At 34.1% G+C, this 24119-nt stretch overlaps 5 protein-coding genes and 1 long non-coding RNA gene across 12 annotated transcripts; 2 read left to right on the forward strand and 4 right to left on the reverse strand.

Moving 5' to 3' along the window:
• Positions 1–464: 464 nt before the first annotated feature.
• On the reverse strand, positions 465–2695 carry LOC114418046 (galactoside 2-alpha-L-fucosyltransferase-like). 2 transcript variants are annotated; one of them, XM_028383186.1, is made up of 3 exons: positions 2285–2695; positions 2103–2180; positions 465–1961 (listed from the first exon to the last, which is right to left on the reverse strand). In XM_028383186.1, the coding sequence occupies exons 1-3, from the start codon at positions 2544–2546 to the stop codon at positions 508–510; spliced, it is 1794 nt and encodes a 597-aa protein (XP_028238987.1). In that variant the 5' UTR covers positions 2547–2695; the 3' UTR covers positions 465–507. The 2 variants fall into 2 exon arrangements, with proteins under 2 accessions (XP_028238987.1, XP_028238988.1); XM_028383187.1 differs by having other exon boundaries at positions 2103–2175; positions 2285–2376.
• A 3194-nt stretch (positions 2696–5889) lies between these two features.
• LOC114418048 (putative cyclic nucleotide-gated ion channel 8) lies at positions 5890–10320 on the forward strand. The gene is made up of 7 exons (XM_028383191.1): positions 5890–6018; positions 6388–6982; positions 7277–7489; positions 7871–8181; positions 8618–8729; positions 8865–9101; positions 9179–10320. The coding sequence occupies exons 1-7, from the start codon at positions 5960–5962 to the stop codon at positions 9908–9910; spliced, it is 2259 nt and encodes a 752-aa protein (XP_028238992.1). The 5' UTR covers positions 5890–5959; the 3' UTR covers positions 9911–10320.
• Positions 7683–8979, reverse strand: LOC114418049. The gene is made up of 2 exons (XR_003667973.1): positions 8871–8979; positions 7683–8208 (listed from the first exon to the last, which is right to left on the reverse strand). It is a non-coding gene; the product is annotated as an uncharacterized LOC114418049 (long non-coding RNA).
• An 81-nt stretch (positions 10321–10401) lies between the features above and the next one.
• On the reverse strand, positions 10402–13034 carry LOC114418047 (protein LOW PSII ACCUMULATION 3, chloroplastic-like). Of its 6 annotated transcripts, none has more exons than XR_003667972.1 (5): positions 12836–13034; positions 12601–12631; positions 11534–11605; positions 11349–11429; positions 10402–10804 (listed from the first exon to the last, which is right to left on the reverse strand). XR_003667972.1 is itself a non-coding variant. In XM_028383189.1 (4 exons), the coding sequence occupies exons 1-4, from the start codon at positions 12357–12359 to the stop codon at positions 10745–10747; spliced, it is 240 nt and encodes a 79-aa protein (XP_028238990.1). In that variant the 5' UTR covers positions 12360–12592; the 3' UTR covers positions 10402–10744. The 6 variants fall into 6 exon arrangements, 2 of the variants coding, with proteins under 2 accessions (XP_028238990.1, XP_028238989.1); XR_003667971.1 differs by having other exon boundaries at positions 12726–13033; XR_003667970.1 differs by having other exon boundaries at positions 11534–11616; positions 12836–13027.
• Positions 13035–13906: 872 nt separating this feature from the next.
• Positions 13907–18105, forward strand: LOC114418050 (ACT domain-containing protein ACR11-like). The gene is made up of 10 exons (XM_028383192.1): positions 13907–14221; positions 14730–14787; positions 14923–15048; positions 15272–15366; positions 15957–16041; positions 16142–16201; positions 17028–17083; positions 17279–17384; positions 17540–17608; positions 17783–18105. The coding sequence occupies exons 1-10, from the start codon at positions 14064–14066 to the stop codon at positions 17843–17845; spliced, it is 876 nt and encodes a 291-aa protein (XP_028238993.1). The 5' UTR covers positions 13907–14063; the 3' UTR covers positions 17846–18105.
• Positions 18106–19395: 1290 nt separating this feature from the next.
• LOC114418842 (probable N-acetyltransferase HLS1) lies at positions 19396–22128 on the reverse strand. Its single transcript, XM_028384371.1, has 3 exons — positions 21506–22128; positions 21145–21275; positions 19396–20376 (listed from the first exon to the last, which is right to left on the reverse strand). The coding sequence occupies exons 1-3, from the start codon at positions 21728–21730 to the stop codon at positions 19521–19523; spliced, it is 1212 nt and encodes a 403-aa protein (XP_028240172.1). The 5' UTR covers positions 21731–22128; the 3' UTR covers positions 19396–19520.
• Between the last annotated feature and the right edge of the window lie 1991 nt (positions 22129–24119).

A 24119-nucleotide genomic window follows, 5' to 3' on the forward strand; every position in this document is an offset into this window, starting at 1 on the left:
GTACCAGATTTAGGCGTCTACTAGTTCTCTCGATTTATCAAAAGATAAACTATTGTGGGGAACTTTCTATTGTGAGATTCATCATAAATTCAGGATCAATTAATGCATTTTGTTGTTGTTGTTGTATGAGGAATGAGAAATTTCGACCCTTAGAAGAAGACGAATTGGTATCAAGAACAGGAAGAAAATACGAAGTTACAGATCATTGCATCTTTTTATGAAGTACGAAACATTTGTGGAATACCAATAGAATATAAGTATAACATAAAGTCTCGAGATATCATTAAACACGCAATTGACATAGCATTATTTTAACAACTTAATTAGTGTTCAAGTTATAAGTATTTAAATATGTTAAATATTAAGAGAACTTTATTATACATAACGATTGTGTCTTATTTGAAAATGGTAGTCTCCATCAGAATTAAAAAAAAAAAAAAAAGTCCCTACATCGTAATACAAAATCAACAACAAAATTTTTACAAAAAATGAAAACAATTACGGCAACTACGTACTGTTAACCAGCTTCAGACCATAACAATAATCCTTGCACTCCCTCAAATAGGGGAAAGAAGAAACATCTTTGATAGGTTTTCCGTTGCAGTAATGCTTGGGAGGAACATGATAACAAGGCTCCGATGAGAAATCTCGTTCACAGGATGGAAAATGGGTGTCATTGTTGACTAGCCTGTAAAGAAGCCACGGTTTCAAATTCCCCAATCCCTGAGCAACGTAGCCAAAAGTAGAGAGAGAGGTAGTCACTAACTCCTCAGATAAACTTATTAGATACATGTCTATCCAAGCTTTTAGATTATGCTTATTATCATTAAACTTTTGATGCTCTTCGTGACTTGGCTGATAAACTTCTATGACTTCCCCACTAACTGTTGCTTTCTTCAGATACATACTCCGTAAATTATCTCCATACTCTCTATGTAAAGATGCCACAAGAACTGCCTTTACACTATGATTTTTTCCGGCTGAAGTTTGCAAATCCACTTGTGGCAGTATCTTATGCTTCAACGTGCAGCTTAAAACTAGATCCATGACTGTTTGTTGTGGAGTAGAAACGGGACTAAATACTCTAATCTGTAAGCCTATCCGTTTATCTGCCTTGGCCAAGTGTTCCTGATAGTAATCGCTGATCAGTTTCCATGCCTCGTTTGAAGGGTGAAAAAGGTAACGCCCCAAATGGTGGAAAACTGTGTCTTTCTCTGGAAACATTTTGGTAACCTCCTGGTTGAAAAATGGGTTCATGAACAGAGACGGCACAAAGTATTGATCAGACTGCAAAATCAACAAAGGAACTTTCCGAAGAAGATATTGACTATGGTCACAGTGAAAAAATTTCTCAGGCTCAGTGAGGGTGTGCTGTAGATTAATAAACAGAACTGATGGTAAATCATCCTTTGAATTGCTAGTCCTATTCCTATCCTTCTCTAGCATGATCTGATATGTTTCTATATGCTTTTCATTCCAGAAAGGAGACTTCTCAGGCAATACCCAAGTTGAATTGAGAAACGGCTCGCAAAATAGGCCCTGCTTGTCTTTGTCAAATTTTACAAGCATCACTCGATCAGTGAGCATAGCATAAAGAAATGTTGCAGCCATGCTAATCATTTGATTCCCCAAACCATTAGCAGGTGTCCAGATAAGGTACTTACACAATGTAGCTACAGCACCTTTGTTCTTTGAGCGTACAATCTTTCTCATGCTTCTGTCGTAAGCTCTACTATTAGGTCCGCACCTTCTGTGAATATCTTCATAGTTACGTAGTTTAGATATCAAATATGGAGAAGGTTTATGAGGAGAAGCTTTGCGGTACAATTGGGACTGCATCCTACTTATGCATGATGCTTCATCAAATCCGGTGGTTAAAAGTCCACCTAGCAATTTGTCTTTGTCTTCAAGATCTGGAGTTGACTCAGTTGTTGAACTAGTCAAAGAAACATTTTTCGGGCCTGCAGATTTGGGAGAGAGAGAGGGAAAATCAAGAGAAATTAACAAGTAGAGAGGAAATGTCTAAAAAAAAAAAATAGTAGCTAGCTCTAGCTATAATTTTACGAATTGTAAAACATATAATCCATACGCTTCGTACACACCTACTCTTGATGCAATACTATTGTTAGTCGTTGTCGTTTCTTCTGAACTATTTTGAAAAATTCCTGGCAGCACCTTAACTTTGCCAAGTTAATTTATGGAATGAAACAAAGAGTTAGAAAAAGGAAAACTTGAGAAGGCTCATATGCTAATAATTAAGGGTGTTTTTCACTATTATACGTACCATGCTCCGACACTAAGTTCTCTTCTGATGTATTGTGGACTGCTCCTTCCAATGGAAATCTATTGATTGTAACGTTTTGAGCTGATTCTCCGGCTTCCCTGCCTTTGGATAACCCCTCAAAAATAGCATAATAACTTGAGTTTCGGTATATTGAAGAAACAATGAGAAAAACAGGAAATGATATGAAGAATACAACAAAGAGTGTTGCAAATCTTTTGGAACTCATCCTCATCTTGTCCGCTGTGGCTTGAAAGATTTCCATGGTTGCTAAAACCTTAGTCAAAGGCGTTAAAATTAATGAAGTGAAATTAAACAAAGACTATATATGACAGGAGGGTTTATTCTAACTGAATATGAAGTGAAGAAACACTCGATTCATGTAAGCATTCTCAATAAAAACAAAAAGCCGGCCTTTAAAGTTTAAACCAAGAAACAAAACCATGTGGGAAGAGTTTGTTATTCACTTATTCTATTCCATTTACCTTGTTACTCAAACTTCTTGCAACACTTTTTTACTTACTCTATACCAGCTCCACACGTACGGTGAAATGGCCCTACCATGACGTTACTTAACACAAAAGCTCATTCATTTACTTAGGGTGCGTTTGTAAAGTGTATTTACATCTTATGTGAGTTATTATATTATGACTTAATTGTATTTATGTTAAGTGTTAAAGAGAATTTATGAAAATAACTTATACCATGTTAACAATTTATTTTCCGCTTATCTCAATAAAATTTTCAATTTAATAGAAAAACTAATAAATTCTTCAATTAAGAATGGAATCAGAAGTTTAATTTAATAGGCACCCAGATAAAAAAAAAAAAATTTGGTAAAGAAAAATTAAAATTTCATAAATATAACATACTTAAGAAATTTAATATATAAATACTTTATATATATATGTAAAACAAAGTACAAGAAATACTGAGATAAATTACACTCCACGCTTTAGTTTATAATAATAGATAAATTACTCTTAATTATATTATAAATATATTCAATGATTGATTAAAGTTAAAATATTTTAAATAGAAAAAACAAATTAATCTTTAAAAATAGGGACAACTTGTTTTTAAAAAGAAAAACTACTTTAATCCTTCAAATTATAATTATTAAGCACTTTAATCTTATACTTATATTATAAAAGGATTGAAATATCTCATATATATATATAGTGCTCTCTAAAAATTTTACAGACTTGATCAATGATGTTTTCTTTTTTGTCATATATATATTTTTTTAAGAAGCAAAGGAAATTATTAGTAAACTTTTTTTATTTTATCAAATCTTAGTAAATCTTTGCTGCAAAACAATTGTCCACACTTTATGGTCCCGTGTTTCATGTCCACTCACATGGAAGTGTACCAATTGGTTGAAGTTTTAACAAAAGTATTATTAACATTTATTTACTCATTTATTCTTTCATTTGCTTTTTCTTATTAGTTAAGAAATTAAAAAAATATTTATTGTCCAAATATTATGTATAACATAATTTTTTGTCTCTCAATAAAAATATTTCTAATTTAACTTCTTGAACCAATGTTCTTAGGGCACTAATTAACCTTTGTCTTATTTTTATCTTAATTTTTATTTTTATCATATTTATAATTTTATTTCTTTATTTTTCCTCCAAAAACACTTATGATGAAACATGAATTAATGCATGATCGATTGATCATTGTCAATTGCTAAAATACATATTTCAACAATAAAGCCGATAGGGTGAATGAAGTGAAAAAAACTCACTCTCTATGAAGCAGCTTTCTTACCAGATCAAGGTAAGGAAAAAGTTGAATTTCCATTCCAAAATTGGGATGAATAGATAGAGGAAATTGACATTATACGCAAGCCTACAAGTGTGGTTGATGATGAAATCAAATCGAGATGGAGATTGTGAACAGAAGGGATGTAGACCCTTTTGGCCTTTTTATTGCCATAGCCAAGAACTTCATGAAAAGTTGAAAACAACCCTCCGCGGGTCATCCTCAATTCAACCCTTTTATATTTTATTTTTCACGTAGTCACACTGTGTACGGAACATGTATTTTTATATAATTTAAATGAATAAATAATGTGGAATGAACATCGTTACTTAAACGTTCATCTGGAAACTGGAACACGATTTCATCATTTCCCCAATGAGACAAGTGGCAATGCAGACAAAATCTTGCTCCAAATAATTACTGCTATGTTAACTTAATCCACTTGTTTTTACGCGGCTGGACAACATTTAATAAAAGAATTAATATGATAGCCATGTGCTTTAGCCACTTGAAAGCTTGTTCTAGGGAGATCTTTGACAAATGGGTTGTTGTTAATTCCTTCAATTCGAACATAAAGCTGGGCACGGTGCATGATAAGTTGGTTTTGGGTCTTCGTGCCTTTAGAATTTCGTTTTTCTGGATAAATAACATTGATTGGAAAATCAGCACATAGGTACCAACTTAATCTTTTGAAATTTATCTATTCTATTAGTTATGGCAATAGCACCAAATTAATCTTTCCACATTTGTAATTTCAAATAAGTAAAATAATCACTAAAGTTTATTTGTTAGGAAAAGTATTGCAAAAATTATTTACTCCTTCCATTCAAAACTTTAGATGTTTAAAGTTTTTGCTTAGAGATTAAGAAATACTTAATTTATACAAATTTAGACTAAATTACTTTCATTTTTATTTTACAATTTTCTATATTATTTCCACTACTTCATTTACACTCCTATGAAAAATTTTCTTATGGTATATACTGTAAGAAATAACATTAATGTTTTATTGTATATAAGTACCTTGTAAAACTCCAACTTATGAATAGTCCACCAAAAAAAGTCTTACTTATGCAACCCTTTTATATAGACACACACAAATAACATTATTTGATTTTATTTTCAATTAACTTTTTACCAAAAGAAGCGCAGAATAGAGCGTGCAGGTGTGGCGGGGGGCCCATGTAACTGCCATAACGGTCTAAGGTTTCCTGTTCTACCAATCTCTTTTTCCCTCTAATTTCATCTCTTCCCCACACCCCAATATACCATGCATAATTTTGTACAATCAAAGCCTTAAACATTATCACAGTAAGTACATACCCAGATTTTTTTGTTCATCAAATTTACATGATTCTTTTTTGTTGATCCAATTTTCCATCTTTCAGTGTTTGGCAAAATAGTTCTATTCCAATTTTTGTTTTTTGATTTTATACAATTATGGAAATAAGGACGGGAGGGGTTTCTAGAAATGGACAATCCTGCAGTTGATCACGCCTTTGTCAATCTAGATTTGGAAATGGAATGGTTGAAAAAGCAATATTCGTAGAATTTTGTCCAAGTCATTTTTATTGCATGGTTTATAAAAACATAGAATGTTGAATCCATGAAGTTTCAAACCTTAGAAAGGGGCATGTATGATATTGGTAACCCACCTTTAAACCATGTCAAATTATTATTATTATAAAGTTTCATTGCGTTTGATTCTTTATGAGACTCCTTGCTTTTATCTGTCTTTCTTTTCTAACGATTATCTTCCTTTGAATCGCTTATATGTGCAAAAGAAAATTTCTGACATTGCTGTGATTATCTGCATTGTATGAAATTGAACACTGAACTTTCTCATACATCAGTAAACTGCTAGACAGACAAGGTATTCTTGGTGGTCTCAGATGTAATTTCTCCAAAATGTTTGAATCTAGTTACAAGTCACAGTATATTGGAGGCCAGAAGGAGAAGTTCGTAAGGTACAGAATACAAAAAAGCACAATTATTTTACTGTTCCATTTGTGTTTGAATGTAAAATGTTCAATATGATGTCAGAGTTCAAAGCATTGGATTAACGAGAATTTTACAAAAGCACAATTATTTTACTGTTACATTTGTGTTTGAATGTAAAATGTCCAATCTGATGTCAGTGTTCAAAGCATTGGATTAACGAGAATTTTAATAGGATTTGAACATACTTCTTTCCGTGTACTTAGGCTATTCATTTTCGTATCAACCTTTCCATGTTATATTCCACTTCGATTAATAATCATTCTGTAGTTTGTGCAAATTAAGGCTAAATTTTTAACATAAGCGTCTTTGAATCTGACATACATTGGATAATGTAGGTTGGATGATCTGGATTCGAATTGTTCTATGCCATCAAGCTCAAGGGGGATGAAAAAATTAAGATTCAATTTAGATTCTCTGCCTATTCCTCTTCCTGGTCGTGGAAGAAAAAGAGCATCGAAATCATTTAGGCTAGGAATGAAGAAGAGTTCAGATGGACTAAAGACATTTGGAAGATCACTAAAGACTGGAGTGACTACTTGGGCAGTGTTCCCAGAAGATCTTAAAGTGTCTGAGAAAAAAGTATTTGATCCTCAAGATAAGAACCTTCTTTATTGGAACAAGTTTTTTGAGATTCTGTGCATTGTTTCTATAGCATGCGATCCCTTCTTCTTTTACCTTCCTTATTTCAACCACAAATCATTTTGCCTCGCCATAGATAACAGCCTAGCAAGTTTTGCTGTCACAATGAGAACAATATGTGATTTCATTTATCTCCTCCGCATAAGTTTTCAATTCCGCACCGCCTACATTGCGCCTTCATCTCGGGTATTTGGACGAGGTGAACTTGTTATAGATCCTAGAAAGATTGCCAAGAGATATTTAAAACGTTACTTCATCATTGACTTCATTTCTGTGTTGCCTATGCCACAGGTTAGGGAAAGAAGCTTTCAATAAGAGTAATATCTATCCTGCATTACTGATTTATATTTTCTCGAAAGGTTATGTAGGCATCGTTAATAACAAGAAAATTTAAGGATTTTTCCATCTTCTATTTTGTCCCTCTAGAAGATTGTTTGTAGTTTTTTCATGAACTACTAAGTAACCTAAACAATTGTTAATGGCTACCAATTTAGACCTATCATGTCAATATAATTATGATTCAAGTTATATTTAGAAAAATTTTGTGCAAATGAGGTTCAGTTATTGTCTTCATGTTTGGTGCAGATTGTAGTGTGGAAATATCTTTACAGATCAGGACGTGTAGAGGTATTGGAAACAAAAACATCAATGTTGAGAATTGTGATCCTGCAATATTTTCCAAGATTTCTACGCTTTTTACCTTTAGCTTCAGAAGTTAAAAAGACAGCAGGTGTTTTCTCTGAGAACGCATTGCTCGGTGCCATGTACTATTTGATCTGGTATATGCTTGCTAGTCATGTAAGTGCATGTTGTGAAACAATCCTTCTTTTCTAGTTCTACTTTGTAGCTCACCAAGTACATGAACTTGATTACGGGGACACTTGTATAATTAAGTCTTCTATATCCAAAGATGATATTACTCAACCATGTCCCAGTGTTGGTGTAGTTCTTAGACATTTTTCAATTTATGTGCATTAAAGTAAAAAATAGACTAAAGAATCTATGGAGTTTAATAATGGAAATTTTACAAGGCTAAGAAAATAAGCGGCAAGATTTTGAAGTTCTAGATATAGCAGTTTGCATTTCTTTTCCCATACGGGCTAATTAATTCGTGTAAGAAGAGAATTTACTAATTTATGTAGCAATAAGTTCATTCTTCTGACTCTTGTAATGGCACAGATAACTGGGTCTGTCTGGTACTTACTAGCCATTGAACGTAATGGCACCTGCTGGAAGGATGCTTGTAAAGAAGTTGAAGGATGCAATACACATTTCTTGTACTGTGGGAATTCGAACAAGCATAGGTCAGGGTATGATACTTGGAGAAATATCAGCGAGACTGTTCTGAGAAGTCGTTGCTTTGTTGAAGGTGATGCCTCAGAATTTAACTATGGAATCTTCTCTCAAGCTATACAGTCTGATATTGTTGCCTCCGTAGAAGTTTTTCCTAAATTCTGTTACTGTTTGTGGTGGGGCCTTCAAAACTTGAGGTATATTCCTTCTCATTGTCTCGTTCTCTAAAAATAAAATTTATGTGCGTCAAATGTTGTGATTTACATGTCTAACACATCTCCTTTAAGAAAAAAAATATATTTTATTATACATTGACACTATAAAACAGAATGTTATACATTGACACTAAGAATTTTATAATAATTATTATAAAAGTTATATTAACAATAATTTATAATTAAATAATTGTATAAAACTATTTTATACAGTGTTATCTAAATGTTGACACCTTGACCTCACATGTCCAATTATTGCAGTTGTTGGTACATATGTTTGATTAAGTTGGAGCAGAATTATATTTTTATTTCTTAAAATTACTGCCTGCATCTACCACGTTTGCATTTCAATAACATGAAATTGCTGTATGTTCCCAAGTTTTACAAGCCTAAGCACCTTCTGTTTTGCGTTACACAGTACACTTGGTCAGGGGCTTCTAACCAGTACCTACCCTGGAGAGGTTATGTTTTCCATTGTAATAGCTATTATGGGACTTATCCTTTTTGCTCTTCTGATTGGAAACATGCAGGTAAACAAAAAGTTTGTAGTATAGGTATTTATCTTTCAATGATGATTATTGGTGTCTTGATTAATTAATATAATACTTTTAAGAGTCAAGTCACTACCATTGTTCTAATCTTTGTGTTATCGTGGAACTGGACAGACCTACCTTCAATCAATGTCAGTTCGTCTTGAGGAAATGAGGATCCAAAGACGTGACTCTGAGCAGTGGATGCATCATCGCTTGCTTCCTCCGGAGCTAAGGGAAAGAGTGAGACGCTATGAGCAATACAAGTGGCTGAACACCCGAGGTGTAGATGAAGAGAGCTTAGTTCAGAGTCTTCCAAAAGATCTCCGGAGAGATATCAAAAGGCATCTTTGTTTGAATTTAGTCAGAAGGGTGAGTATACTGGCCTGTTCTTTATGAGATTTATATAAGTCTTCATTTTTTCACAAGTCTTGTGTATATTCATTCAGGTTCCTCTCTTTGCCAACATGGATGAACGTTTGCTTGATGCTATATGTGAGCGATTGAAGCCTAGTTTATATACAGAGGGCACTTACATAGTGAGGGAAGGAGACCCAGTTAATGAGATGCATTTCATCATACGTGGGCGTTTAGAGAGTGTTACTACAGATGGTGGAAGAAGTGGATTTTTCAACAGAGGTCTTCTGAAGGAAGCTGACTTTTGTGGAGAAGAGCTACTAACATGGGCATTGGACCCCAAATCTGCTGCTAGCTTGCCAACATCCACAAGGACAGTGAAAGCTATAAATGAGGTGGAAGCATTTGCTTTGGAAGCAGAGGAGTTGAAGTTTGTTGCTTCCCAGTTTAGGCACATTCGCAGCAGACAGGTTCAGCACACCTTCCGTTTCTATTCGCAGCAGTGGAGAACGTGGGCTGCTATCTACATTCAAGCTGCGTGGAGGAGGCATTGCAGGAGAAAGATTGCAGAACATCGCAGGAGGGAGGAAGAAGAATTCTGTGACTCTGATTATGAAAACAGTGATGATTCAGCAAAGGCCTTGGTCAGGCATAGAGATACTTCTTTTTCCTCTTCTAAGCCTGGACTTGGAACAACCATCTACGCTTCTCGCTTTGCTGCTAATGCTCTTCGTGGTCATAGGCTTTGTGATTCAAGTTCGAGGGAGATGATCAAACTTCAAAAGCCCCCGGAACCTGACTTTGGTGATATTGATGATAACTGATCGTCATCTCCTTCGTGGTTCAACTTGACTTGCAGGATATGCATTCGTCAGCTGATATCACTTAACAATGTTAGCTTATATGATGTGACAAATTTTGGTTTGATAAACCTAGAACATGATTCTAGGTCTGTTGAATTTCTATGGATATTGATTTTAGATATAACACCTACTTGCACCCCATTTTTTAGAAGTCTGCAGACTTGCTAGTATTAGCGGTCATGCTATGTATGTAAATTTCAAAATATTTACCAATGAGCCTAAGGTAAAATGTGCTTTCTATTAACATTGTACAACAACTCGAGAAGTGTAAAGGATTATACCGTGCGTCAGGTATTACTTTTCACTATCATTAATCATATTTGGTATAACTCCCAAGACAGAGCTTAAGGCTTCAAATAAAATATGTCAATATATGTTTCATGTGCATTCTTCATGTCTCCTACACCAAGCAAGGTAAATTACTTCGTTATTTGTGATGCAACATGCAAATCAATTAAGCGCAATACGGATGCATAGTCGAGGAATGCAACAAGATTTACAAAATAGGGTTGCATGGCCCTCTCCAACTATTGACATGGACAGGTGGATGCCCACAATTGACATGTTACAAATTACAATTGAGTTTGCAAAGTCCTTACATTTCTTTGCCATGTGTGACATCCGTTTCAAACGGAAGGGGGGGGAATGGAAAAATATTACCTTAAGGAATATTAAAAAATAAAATATAAAAATTGGGCAGTTCTGCAGGAAATGTCTTTCTTGAATATATGTGAGGGCATTCAATGACCACTACATGCGGATGCAGTAAAACAGTCTCGTCTAACAGTGCACAACTCAACTCCGCCATCCATAAGATACTTCTGAATCAAAATCTTCTTCCCACCACGTGCTTGCCTGTGTAATATCACACAATGCAGGCAAAAGATTTATAACTGAACTAGAGACAGGCCAAGATTTAAGATATCATATTAAACCCACTGTAGCAGGAAATTGAGTCAATGCTCAAACAAAACATGATGAGAATCAGCTCAATCATTTGTATAAATATGTAAAAAAGGTGATTACTTATGAATGTAAGAATAATAAAATTAATAACAACGTTACATAAAACCCACAAGAAGTTGCACCAAAACCAGTGTGTCTGCCCTTCGATCTTATTTTGAATGCAGACCTACGTTATAGTACAACCATTGATATTTTCATATAAACAAATAGAACAAAATCTGAAGGCACATGGAAACTTGTGCAGCCTGAACTTCGTGAACAGACTGTAAAGAATTGAACTGTATTTTGGTTCTTATGTAGGATAGAAAGATTATAAAGGATAGTGTAGGATCACGGGAATATGCAAATTTTACCAAGGACAAAACAAACACTAACAAACAAGACACAAGCATGCATATAGTTCACAAAAACTGATTAACTAACAAGAGAACACCTTGTAGCCTCTTCGAAGAAATTCTAGAGAACTTCTCTCTTCTTCTTGAAGTCCCAAGACCCTCAACAATTCCTCTTTGGCCTATATCAGTCAATGGATTAGTATGAAGCTATTTACAATTAATAAGCAAATGAGGTTAACTATTTACAATTAATTAGTGAATAATGTTAAGATTATGAAATTACCTCGCCAAGGCTGAAGCGGTTTGCACTTTCTGCTATGCAAGCATAAGAACCATCTGCTTGTTTAAGCATCACCTGCCAAGGACCTCAACAGTTTATGAAGAAAAAATTTAGTGCATTGTCCATATCATCGGTAAATCAAAGTATGCTAGTCATACAATAAGAATCAAATATAAATTAAAATATATCTGGTATTAACTCCTGGCTAAATACAGTTTGTGCCAGCTACTACATGCACTCTTTTGAAGGACGGGGGGACATGTGGGATGGTGAAATTGATAGCATGGACAACAAAGTTACATATTAAACAAGTGTTCTAAGTGATTCTCTCCAAGCAAACACAGTTAGCCCCAATAATCAAGTGTTAATGTGAATATGGCCATGCTCCTATTTCCCTGACTAAATGTGGTTTGAGTAAAAATTGTCCCTAGCAACAAAGAGAAGCAAGTAATCACATTCTTCTTTAATAACAAGAAAAAAAAATTAATGTTGTTACGTAAACTGGAAAAAAGGTCTTCCTTTTCAGGTCTGATGCTAATATCAAATAAATGGTATAAAAGTATTAGTTTATCATACTTTTCCCCAAAAATTTCTCAGTAGTTCATTACTTTTTTATTCTAGTTTACATTAACCCCAATATTTATTTTGGATAGTACGTGTAAATAGATTAAAAAAAAAACAAAAGAAAGATCTGAACATGTTTTTAGTCATATATTATCTTGCTTTTTGTTCATGCATGAGTGGGGTGTGTGTGGGTATTTGTGCATGATATACAGATACCCATATAAATATATAGTTGCACCTGGGTACTGGCGGAATACAGCTCCATTGTAATTGACAATATAAGGTGCTAATACTAACACTGCATGCGACAAGATTCTCGATAATTCGTAACCTAACTTGGGGAACTTAGGGATGTTGGGAAGAGCTTTGATTGAACTCATTTGGTCTTATCATATTAGCACTTTTAAGCTCAAAATTGAAGGTGTTTGTTTGGTTAAGCTTATGAAAGTGTGGTGTAGTTCAGCCAAGGTTGCTATGATACAATGATGCACTGAAGAGAATAGTACCTTATAAGAAGAAATGTTACTGGGCAAAGGCCTGCAAACAAAAGCACAAGGACAAATCAGGAAAGAATGTCAAAAGACTAAAATGCAGAAAGTGAAAGTGAATGTAATTATATTATATTATATACGGGAAATCGATTTCGAGGCGAATTTTGCCGTCTTGAAGAGCATAAGAGAGGGAATTCGTAGGATTTAGGTTTGTAAAGGGAGACACCGGCCATGGGATCAGAGGCTGAACCTTCTCTTCCAACTCCAACGCTCTGAATGAAGATGATGGCGGAGTCAAAGAAAGAGGTTCAAGTTGGCGAGGACGAAGGAATTCCAGCTGTAAGATGGAGATGAAATGCCCATCACCATCTTCTTCTCTTCTATGTCTTCAACTAGTTTTACATAACCTTCAGAAACTAATTTTTAGAATGAATTAAAAAGTTTAATAGTTACAGAATTTTGTTTCTGAAATGTATTTTATAAAAAAATTTAAACATTTATTAATTTTCAAAAATACATTCCTAAAATTACTACTTGAAAAAAAAATTATTAAAATAAAAAGGAATTACAAATAGTATTTGCCCAATCATTAAATGTGGGTGCTGTAGTATGTGTATGCTATTGCTATGGTGGATGAGCCACAGAAGTTAGTAGTTGGCAAGGGAAAAAGGCTATAAATGTAACAATGAAAGTTTCTCTAATGCAAATATAATTTAACAAAAAAAAACAAGCTCATTTATTTTAAATAAAGTAATCTAACAATAAAAAGATTTTTAATAAAAATCATGATTGGTTACATTGGTAAATATGTAAGAATAATAATAAATAAATAAATTTAACCTAGGTTAAATTTATTTTTTTAATTCTCTAATTTATTTTTTATTCAATTTAATTTTTTAATTTTTTTATTCAATAATTTTTTTTAAAATTAATACAATTTCATACTTCCCTCATAAAAAATAATAATAACAATTCAAAGTTATGTTTTAAACCGTCATAGAATAGAATATGTATTTTATTTAAATTAAAAGATTAAATTAAACTCAAAAAATTAAAAAATCAAATTAAACTTAAATAATAAATTAAAAAGAAACTAATTTAACCCCTCTTAATTAAAAAGTGTTAGCAGAACCATTTTGTTTTGATCACGAGACGTTGGTTGTCCAAACTCCAAATGGAGAAACATAATATCCACCAGACAAAAACAAAAGATGCCTAAACAGATGATGAATGGACGTCTCAGATTGTCTTAGAGAGACTAACGTTAGATGCGCGATGATATCAATCAATAAATAATGAACTAACTCTCTGTCTTTCTGTCTAAAATCTAAATGCCTCTTTCTTATTTCCCGTAATTTGTGTCCTTCTCTCTAATCCCCCTTCTTCAACATTTTAGCTTCTTCTCTTTCTCAAATCCCTATCTTCAAAATTTCAAGATTATCACTTTAAAGACAGATTTTTTTTTTTTGACAAAAAAAATGACTCTGGCTATGGCTGTTTGGAGTGCTGGTCTTCACTTCAGTGCTGCTCGTAGTAGCTTGAGACCTTTGGAGAAAACCATTTGCACTGCCCCTTTCTTGAAGGCGTCATCTGGGTTTGCTGCTACTAAGCCATTCTGCATCCTTAACACAACAAGGTATGGTTGATACTGAATCATTTGAATTCAGGTTTCCATTGATGATTATTAGTATTCCTGTTATGTTTCTGTTGCTGTTATAATGCTTCAGTATACAATTTTCTTAGTTCAATTAGTGCTCCCAAGAACTTCTGATTGAAAAAAAAAAAACGAAAAAAAAATATTGATCTAGTGGAACTTGCACTGTGTATCGTTCCTTTGCTTGGACATGTTAATTATGGAAAGTAGTTTATTCTATTTGTTTACCTTTGGCGGTGTTAGTTTGTGTCTTGTCTGAATTGTATGTATAACATTTGGAGGACTATGCTGAGTATGTTCTGAATAATCAGACAGTACTTGTTGATGAATGCTGAAAATTTTCACTGCTACAGTGTCTCCAAATACTTTTGCGCCCTTGTCTTTTTCTTTCTTTCTCTGAAAGACAAGTGAACATTTAAAACTCGGAGTGACTAGGACTGCACCACGATGATGTGTACATTCTGTGTTAATTGTATGTACACTTTGTCAGATTGTCATATTCTGGAACTACAATTATCCCTCGAGCAGCACCTGTTACTGATGTGAAGGTATTTAGCTTAATCAACCTATATATTGCCACTAATTGCATGTGAACAGCCAAACATTCACTCTTCTAGTGCTTGCTAATTGTGATAATTGATCGGTAAAAGATTTCCTTTCAATTTGTTTTCTGTTAAGAACAGGATGGGAATCAAGGTGAGACTGATACCATTCCAACTCCCGTAGTTATAATTGACCAAGACTCTGATCCCGATGCTACCATGGTGGAGATAACTTTTGGTGATCGGCTTGGGGCACTTCTTGACACAGTAAGCCATTCTCTGAGTAAATCTATGCTTGTGTCACTTATCTAATGCTTTTCTTTTTTACTTTTGATATATGCTGATTGTCGATACAGAATTTTTGGGGGTAAGTAATGTCTCATTGTGTAACTCTGTTACTATTAATTATTGTTTTATTTCATCGAAACATATATGAAAGTGCGCATTCATAAAAAAAGACTTCAAAACCAACTCTCTACTTGGGTTGCAGATGAATGCATTAAAAAACTTAGGTCTCAATGTTGTTAAGGCAAATGTCTTTCTGGATTCATCTGGCAAGCACAACAAGTTCTCCATCACAAAAGCGTAAGTGTTACATGCATTATGCATTGTGTATGTGACTGTTATGCATGTGCTGCTCCCTGTATTGGTCTTGTGTTATTACTGATGTATGCTAAATGGTAGCTAATAATGGTTTTGTTGTTTGGTTGATGGGAGTCATTTCTTCTAGTCTGAACTGAGTTAGCTCCTGCAAACTATTGTACATAGGTAGATGAAAATGAGACAATGGGCAAAATAAAGATAAAAAGGATATTAATGGTCAGAATTAGATGGATTTTATTTACCATTGATGATTCTATTTCTTAGAATCATATATTGCAAGATCAATATAATAGGCACTGTTATTGTAGCAAAAGTCCTTTGAATGGTTTCTATTTCTAAAGTAAGATTCCACTTGGGCTTAGGGTGTCTAGTCACAAGTTGATACAAGTATGTCCAGTGAAACAGACTTCAGAACTGATCTGGCTAATAAATTTTAGAAATTCACTCTAAAGTGAAACTTGATGGGAAACTTGGGTTCAATATCACTATTTAGGCAACAATTATCTTGGATCAGGTTCTTAACTAGCTTCTATAGTAATTCATTGGGTATGCTGGTGGATATTTACTTGCAGTGATACTGGCAGAAAAGTGGAAGAGCCAGAGTTGTTAGAGGCAATTCGTTTAACAATTATAAATAATCTTATTCAGTACCACCCGGTAAGCTTACCAACTATCCTCTTTCTCGCTGGACCTTAATTTGGTTAGAAACCAAGAGGCAGTTCTCAGCTAATTAGATTTTTCAAACTGGGTGGTCAAGGAATCAAGTTCCCAGTTAGCATTGGGAGCAGCTTTTGGACTTCTGCCTCCAAAAGAGCAGGTGATGAATCTCTATACTTATCTGTTTCAATTGTAAAATATGAATTTTTTACTCCTTCTGGTAATGTGTAGACAAGTTTTGTCAAGTTAAAAGATATCCTATTCCTAGCTGGTACCTGGAAGTTTCTTCTATATAAATGACTGCTACAAAAACCCAAGAATGTGTTGGGGAATTGAGGGGAGTATCCACTTCTACTTGATGTGAGACTTCACCTCACACTTGTACTCCAACAGAATGTTGGCTATCTTCTGCTTTGTGTTGTTTGACATGCAGTGATTAAGCATGCTTGGTTTCTCCTTATAGCAATTTTAATGTGTATATTGTTCATCAACAGTCTATCCTCTACAACAACCATAGAAAAGAGAATGTTTAAATGGAGATGGCTTTGGAACTTGGGGATAGTAAAATTAAGTGGAATTTCCCCCTTTTCTTACATATGAGGTTCAAAGCAATACTTTGTTTAGAAGAGAGATTTCTGCACCACTTACATGAGGGGCTTGTTTAATTAGGGTGCCAAGAAAAGGGTCAGAAGTTTAATAGTAAGAGGTTTATCTTGTAACAGAATAAGTCTTTTATGTTTGGCTTGGATTACTAATTGGTATCAGGGAATAGTAAAAAAAAAATTCTGATTTAATAGTGCCTTCTATTTACCCATACACGAGGCAGAAGGGTAGAGAATGAATGAGAAATCTTTGATGTTAACTCGTGATGCATCTCTATAAAATATATTGAAAATACATCATGTGTTCATCTGATTACTAATTGTCAGACTATATTGGTCCTCTACTATCTTGCTTAAACTTTATATTTTGTTAATATCTGTCAGGTTGACGTAGACATAGCAACCCACATAAACATTTCTGATGATGGCCCAGATCGAAGGTGATGCTTTCATTTGGTTCTTCCTTAACACCAATAGAAATTCTAATTGAAAGAAAAAATTGCCTGCTTGAAATTAAACTTGCATAATATTTGAGGCCTTAGATACATGCTCAAGTGCCAGGTTTGCATTAGTAATTTAGTAGTACTTCTAGGCAATACATGGATGTGGTTACTTACTTGTTTTTCATTTTTTAGCTTGCTGTATGTGGAGACAGCTGATCGGCCTGGATTACTGGTTGATCTTGTAAAGATTATTACTGACATTAACATTGCTATTGAATCAGGAGAATTTGACACTGAGGTATGTATATATCATTATCCAAAAAATGCAATTTTTTTTTTCTGGCCTAGTCTTTCAGAATGAATGTTTTAATTTAATTAATGGACCCTAAAAAACAAAAGGAATATGCCATACTGATCAAAAAGATTTGTCGTTGACTTGAACCTTGAACCTAGGGGCTCTTGGCTAAGGCAAAGTTTCATGTCAGCTACAACGGTAAAGCAATCAGCAAGCCTCTCCAGCAGGTAACTTTAATCTTGTAAAGAATGATAAAAATCAAAATGGCATCATACATTGAAGAGGCCATGCAAGTTGGTTCTAACTACTAATGAAGTTTGATCATCTAGTGGTGTACTTCACATGCCAGCAAGATTCTTTAGTTTTTGAACTGAATTAGATTCATGTTTATCATCTGGCAGGTTCTTGCTAACAGCTTGAGATATTTCTTGAGGCGTCCGACAACTGAGGAATCTAGTTTTTGAGTGGCACTTCATGGAAAGTAGTGCAGGACATTGTATTCTCTTTTGGAGTATAACCACCATGGGATTGTACAATGTTTGCATTCGTTTTGTCATTCGAAGGATAAATGAAAAATATGGCTAACCGATAGCCACAGCACAAAGCATTAAATCATAAAATTAAATCAACATGGATGGATAGGATTGTAAATCCACTCTTACATAATAAATTTGAGTATTTATTCTTGAAAATAGGATAATATCTATAGGTGTTTTCTTTCTCACATGACCATGTATTTTCCTTATTTCATAACAACACATCGCTTTAGTTTTTATGCGCCCGTTTGTTTAAACTCTTTTTTAATGAAATAAACAGTTTTTTGTTTTTTGTTTTTTTGTGTTTCTCTAAGTTTTTTTTTTTAAATAGCTTTGATGTGCTTCTTAAAAAATCATTTTTTTAAGAATATTTTTTTGGTCACCTTTTTTAAGATTAAACAAGTGGATCTTATATCAAAATCACATTTTTTATGTACCAAAAGAATCCATATTTTTTTTTGTTTTAATATTCAATTTTGATCAAAAGAGGTATCTAGTTTCCTTAATTTCTTTAATTAATATTCAATTTTCTTCAACCAATGGTGCTTATGTATTACTCACCTAACAAACTAATCATACTCAAATTTAATATCTGAATTTTGTTTTATCTCTTTTTTTAATAAAAGTTAAATAAATATAATTTATACAATACTTATTATAAGAAATGTAAATACCAAATTTTAACATAATTTTATTATATTCTAATTTAATAATTCATTTCCTATAAAAGTTGACTTAATCATGATTAGATTTTATTAATATATATTTATAATGGGCATGCAATAAAATTTGGTGGCCTATTTCCCATGAATAAAACAAAACATTGGGTAGTTTAAGGCTTTTAGACCATTTATCAAGAGTCTGAGAACTAAATTTTTTCATTGAACAAAACAAACAACAAATTATGACTAAGCTAAAAAGAAAGGAACATTAGCCTCAAGCTGCAACTTGCTTTGTTAGCACAAGCAAACTTTAATCAAACTTACAATCAAAACAAAAAGAGATGCATGGACATTAAGTATTTTAATGACAGCTGAAAAATCTCAATTGCCAACATTATTGATCAGGTTGAATTTGACTGTTTGAGCTTTAAAAAGCGGCCTTATCAAAATTTCAAGTAAGTTAAAAAGAAAAAAAAAAGAGGAAGAAGAAGAAGAAAAAAAACTAAGGTGAGAAAAGATAGACGACAACATGAGATGGCTAGATTTTCTTGTGTTTCGGTACAAATGGCTAGATTCTAAGTGTGTGGCTATTCCTGTAACGCACTTAGAAGCCAACCGCTTATAACCACTAAAAACTCAACTTTATGTCACTCACTTTTGTTTTTAGCTGTTTCCAGTTAGTAAAAGTATATTATTTCCTTCCTCATGTAGATCTATTGTTGTGATAATTATTTAATTCATAGATTGCTCGATGACAATAAATTCTTCAAAATTTTAACCAGATTAGGGTGTAGTATGATTAGAGATATACTATAGTTTAATTAATCATCCACACTTGATGAAATAGTTACTTAATTTACAGCTCACAGTGGCAGAAGAAAAGCCATATTAACTAGCAATAGCATGTCCCTCTCTTTCTTTCCTTGCTCTATAAGATAGTGTCAAAAATCTCGAGGATCAACAAATATCACTGGGGAAGAGGATCTAGAAGTGAACCAATCAGATTCTTGGATATCCTTCTTAGTGTCCTCAAGATTCTTAATGCACCACATGTCCTCTGCCCACGAGAACTTGCTCCAATGTGGGACTGCATCTCTAACTGGGTCCCTTTGGCCCAGCTCAGCCACAATGGCCCCACAACCACCATCATCTCTAGCCATGTTGTGCACGAATCCACATAGGGACTTCATTAGTTGCGCACCACGCTTTCCCTCCATGTGTAGTCCATAGAGAAAATAAACCCCAAATGGCCTAAAAACATCAGGAAATGAAGGTAGCCTTAGCCATGGCATCCATTCATCCAACAACCTTGTACCTACGCAGCAAGCATGTGCCAATGGTGACACACCCTTCACTTGCAACTTGAACACATCTTTGGTGTTCCACACGCTCAATATTGCATAGCTTGGAGGGAGAATGCCCCTTTTCGGATCACACCTAGACAAGTACTTCTTGGGGATGGCCATGAAAGTGCCCAAATTCAGTTTGTTTGACAAAATTAACTCTATGTCCTTAGGGTAAAATTCTGAATTGGCAAACATATGGTTATACATGGACCCGGCTAAGCGTGGTGGAAGGTGAAGCACAGCAACATTGGAGCTAATTGGCTTGTAGTGAGCATGCACAGGTTGCACTAGTATGGTTAGAGTCCTGAACTTTGAATACCCACATTTTTTTGTGAACAAATTCACGGATGGCTCATTGGTACAATCAGTTGCCATATATGCATACTTAGCCCCTTTTTTCTTGCACCACTCTTCTAAATGTTCAACTAGTTTTGTGCCAATGCCAAATCTCCTGCATATGCCAAGATAAGTTTTTTACTTATTGTTGCCTGATCAAGTATCAAAACATTTATAGCTAATGCTTTTCGGTCTAGGTTTTTTTTTTATCTAGAAATAGATATATAATTAAAAGTAATCAAATGGAAATTAAAATGAAGGGAAGGGCACTACAGGTGGATCCTGAGGAATATTTGAACTGAATAGAAAAGTAAGGTTTGTGTGGACCTAGGTGTCTACAGATGAAGAACTTCGTACGAAATTCAGTGAGGCTGGTTGAAAATAAGAATAAGACATCATATCCAATCCAATTGCAGTTTCTTATTAAAGTAGGCTTAGTGGATACATCATATATGTGTCAATGACAGGCTAGCTTAACCATACTTTTTTCACCTTTCCATGATACGAGGAACATTGCCTTCTCTTTTTCTTAGAATCTAATCCTCCACCGCTTCTTTTTTTTTATCTAATTTTTTCCGTTTCCCTTATTTTATGAGGTCCAAATGAGATTAGAACCAAGAAAGCACACAACAACTTGTGGAGAAAGGGATGGAATAGGAAAGAAAGAGGAGTTGCCAATGGCAAACAGAACAGAAGCAAAAACAGCTTCTGAAATGACTTTTGCTTTTGCGGAATACGATGGAGGAAAACTGAATAAGACTCTTGTGCTTTTGGTATGTATCTGAAACGCATGCACATTAACATCCAAAGGACCAATGAAATGTGCAGTGCAGAAACAGATGGAAGGAAGCAAACCAATAACATGAGCAGAGTGGAATAGAACCTGTGTCGAGGGGAGACTCTGAGCCCCAAGATATAGGCCAGTTTTATATAAACCGAATTCCCTCTGGTAACTGTTTTCACACACACCCTTATCACCCCAACAACTTCTCCTTCTTCTCCATATTCTGCAACCTGTTTGGACCAAACATAACTTACATTCATTAGCTTTCCTCAATACCAACAACACATATTACATATCTATCTATATATGAATCCTAGTCTAAAAGGAATGCAAACTACAATTTTAAATTGTGAAACTAAACTACAATGTTTTTGTGTTACACAAATTAAAGTTGAAGATAGTTTGTAAAACTGAAAAATAATGTGAATTTTTACTAGATTTTTAGCTAGTTGTTACTTACCAGCATGACATGCAACTGAAAGTGACGGATACGGCATATGGGGTCTCCCATGAGGTCAGTGACAAGAGAAGGCTTTCCACTCTGCCCAACTTCACAAAGCCTCTCAAGTCTCTCTACAGCGACCTTGTGTCTATCTTCATCATATTCCTTTACCACCACCAAAGGCTCCTTCACTGTCTCTGATGGTGATTTTGGATAAATTTCTGCTGCTATTTTTAGAGACATAGTATCGATGATTGGAGCAATCAATAGTAACCAAAAGAGAAAGAAGACTAATAATGATTATCCCTTGCTTCTTCTCGGTTGTGCTAGCTTCTATCAGCTTTCAATGCTCATCTCCCTATCTGTATGTGCATATATACATCTTAGAAGTCCCAAGAATATGCATACGTGGCACCTCCCCAAAGTTTAGTGGACCTTGTTCTTTTGGCAAAAATGAAAAGAAAAGGGGTGGGGGGGGATCTAAACCCATATTCTGTTATTTCTATTCCATAGTATTACATCGTGCTCATATCTTCTTTTGTTTGTAGTGTGTGATCCAATACATCATGAACATATGGAAATTAAATAAGCACTGTTGCGCCTGTACACTTTTTGTGATAGATAACACACCACATTATTTTCGATTGACATGTTACGGGTTCAAATTTCAAATTTCTTTAGCCTTCATATTAAATGTGCACAACAATGATAGGCACACTACAGAGTCTTCGTATTCACAATGTGCTATGCCCATAAGGGGATAATGATGTCTTAATAATGATAACAACAATGACAGCAGTAGCAGTTTATGGTAAAGTTTATCTGCAGTCAAATTTGGGGCCTAACTATGCAATAATTGTCCCTTCCTCCTAATACTAGAGTATTTATCACTTATCCCTATCTAAAAAGTTCAGAGTTTGAAATGAGAGAGATTTTCTTTGTTCTTTAGAATCAAACTATGTGATTTTAGATCAGAAGGCTAATTTAACTGTGTACCAGTTACCTTACGTGGCTTCACTCTCGTATAGTTACTGAAAGAACAAGTGGTGGGTCATTTAGTATTCCTTAGAATCATGATGGCAAATGTTTTGCAAGATTCGCCCAGGTGTTTGAAAACTAGAAGCCTCAACCTTAGAGAAATAAACCCCTTATCTTATTACTTTCCTTTCACCAATTATTGGGGGAGGTGGTATAAAAAGTATGCCTTTCGCCACGTTTTTGGTGAACATGTGGGATGCTACTGTGCGGCTTAAAAGTTGGGTGTTGATCATCATCATCATATGCACATATTAAGCTCTTTTTCAATTGGAACCGTACCATTCCTTTGTTTGTTTATGTTCTAAAAGAATGGTGCCAAGTGTTGTAAAAGAACAAGCCTTCAATGGCTACGCGCGTCCCTAGAAGTTTCATCCACCTCAAACCCATATCTTATTAGCTGATGTGTCTTGCTTTCTATATTGGGTTGAAGTTTGTTCATTCATATCTGCTACACTGTGGTCCAGTGTACTAGAACTTACCTGTTAAGGAATAGAAAATTTCATCTAAAATTTTAGAAACTTTGAGTCCTATCACTTGAACCACTTGCTCCAAATGATACATGCAATTGGTACAAAAGTTAAAAAGAACTCTTTCAACATCAAAAACGGAGAGGTCTCAATACAGAAAGAAAGCTATGCTTATACCAAGGTTCTGATTGGACTTGCATGATCAATGCACTATCACCAAAATGATAAATTGGTCAAGATAGAGTTAGCAAACTCTGATTTGCCATATTTATAATCTATCCAAAGCTTATACTTAGGCATGAGGAAGGTGTGTCCGTTGTCGTTATACCGTGAAAGTCACAAAGTCTGTAACTCTTGTAATTCATAATGGTATGGCTAATGGTCTCTATTCTTGGTCCAATTTTTCAGACCATCATGTTCCATAATTCTTCAGTTTTTATGATTGTTAGTTTGCTTGAACTTTCTCTTGAAAACAATATAGTCAAATGGTGAACATGAAAGTCTTAATCTGAAAAACACCTAATTATCAAAGCCACACGTATGCTAAAATTTGAATGCCATCTTAGAAGAAAGTTGACGCCTAGAAAACAAAGAAAAATTGATCTGACGGCATTAATGTCGCATATGAAGTATGAACACCTGTCTGCCATATCTTGGAACTAAATTTTCTGGAAAATATGTTTTTGAACAAGAGTATCAATCGAATAAATTTTATTCTTATTCTTTTTATAAAATGATTTGAGTAAAGTGATGCATATGATCGAATTTATATGAAAACATAAAGTTTGCTATTTTTTTATGAAATTAAAAACAAACCAAAAATAAAAAAGGGGGTTCGAGTATGAAGTTAGAATCAAAGAACGAAGTAATTAAAATAAGCAAAACAACAAAGTGATTATGATAAAATTATAGTCTATGCTATATTTTCAGCTTTAGTTTTTAGAATCAATAATTAATTCAAAAATGAGTTTAATGTTTATGCATTAAAATAGTTTTACATTATAATTCAAAGTATTTTAAAATAATTATTTTAAAAGCCAATAAACATATTACACATGATAAATGATAAATTGTGATTGAATATCTGTAAAAAAAAAAATTATGCCTAATCTATTTTCTCTTCAAAG

This window comes from Glycine soja, chromosome 7, assembly GCF_004193775.1.
Source record: "Glycine soja cultivar W05 chromosome 7, ASM419377v2, whole genome shotgun sequence".
Lineage (NCBI taxonomy): Eukaryota > Viridiplantae > Streptophyta > Magnoliopsida > Fabales > Fabaceae > Glycine > Glycine soja.

Coding starts and splice junctions, on each gene's coding strand:
- LOC114418046 (XM_028383186.1), bottom strand. CDS start 2,546: ATGGAAATCTTTCAAGCCACAGCGGACAAGATGAGGATGAGTTCCAAA. Junction 2,181..2,284: donor GAACTTAGTGTCGGAGCATG/GTACGTATAATA, acceptor AACTTGGCAAAG/TTAAGGTGCTGCCAGGAATT. Junction 1,962..2,102: donor TAGTATTGCATCAAGAGTAG/GTGTGTACGAAG, acceptor CCAAATCTGCAG/GCCCGAAAAATGTTTCTTTG.
- LOC114418048 (XM_028383191.1), top strand. CDS start 5,960: ATGTTTGAATCTAGTTACAAGTCACAGTATATTGGAGGCCAGAAGGAG. Junction 6,983..7,276: donor CTGTGTTGCCTATGCCACAG/GTTAGGGAAAGA, acceptor TGTTTGGTGCAG/ATTGTAGTGTGGAAATATCT. Junction 8,730..8,864: donor TTCTGATTGGAAACATGCAG/GTAAACAAAAAG, acceptor GGAACTGGACAG/ACCTACCTTCAATCAATGTC.
- LOC114418047 (XM_028383188.1), bottom strand. CDS start 12,474: ATGAGTTCAATCAAAGCTCTTCCCAACATCCCTAAGTTCCCCAAGTTA. Junction 11,430..11,533: donor ACCGCTTCAGCCTTGGCGAG/GTAATTTCATAA, acceptor TGACTGATATAG/GCCAAAGAGGAATTGTTGAG. Junction 10,805..11,348: donor TTCTTCGAAGAGGCTACAAG/GTGTTCTCTTGT, acceptor GATATTACACAG/GCAAGCACGTGGTGGGAAGA.
- LOC114418050 (XM_028383192.1), top strand. CDS start 14,064: ATGACTCTGGCTATGGCTGTTTGGAGTGCTGGTCTTCACTTCAGTGCT. Junction 16,042..16,141: donor ATCTTATTCAGTACCACCCG/GTAAGCTTACCA, acceptor TGGGTGGTCAAG/GAATCAAGTTCCCAGTTAGC. Junction 17,609..17,782: donor TCAGCAAGCCTCTCCAGCAG/GTAACTTTAATC, acceptor ATCATCTGGCAG/GTTCTTGCTAACAGCTTGAG.
- LOC114418842 (XM_028384371.1), bottom strand. CDS start 21,730: ATGTCTCTAAAAATAGCAGCAGAAATTTATCCAAAATCACCATCAGAG. Junction 21,276..21,505: donor TTCAGTTGCATGTCATGCTG/GTAAGTAACAAC, acceptor TGGTCCAAACAG/GTTGCAGAATATGGAGAAGA. Junction 20,377..21,144: donor AGAGTCTCCCCTCGACACAG/GTTCTATTCCAC, acceptor TGGCATATGCAG/GAGATTTGGCATTGGCACAA.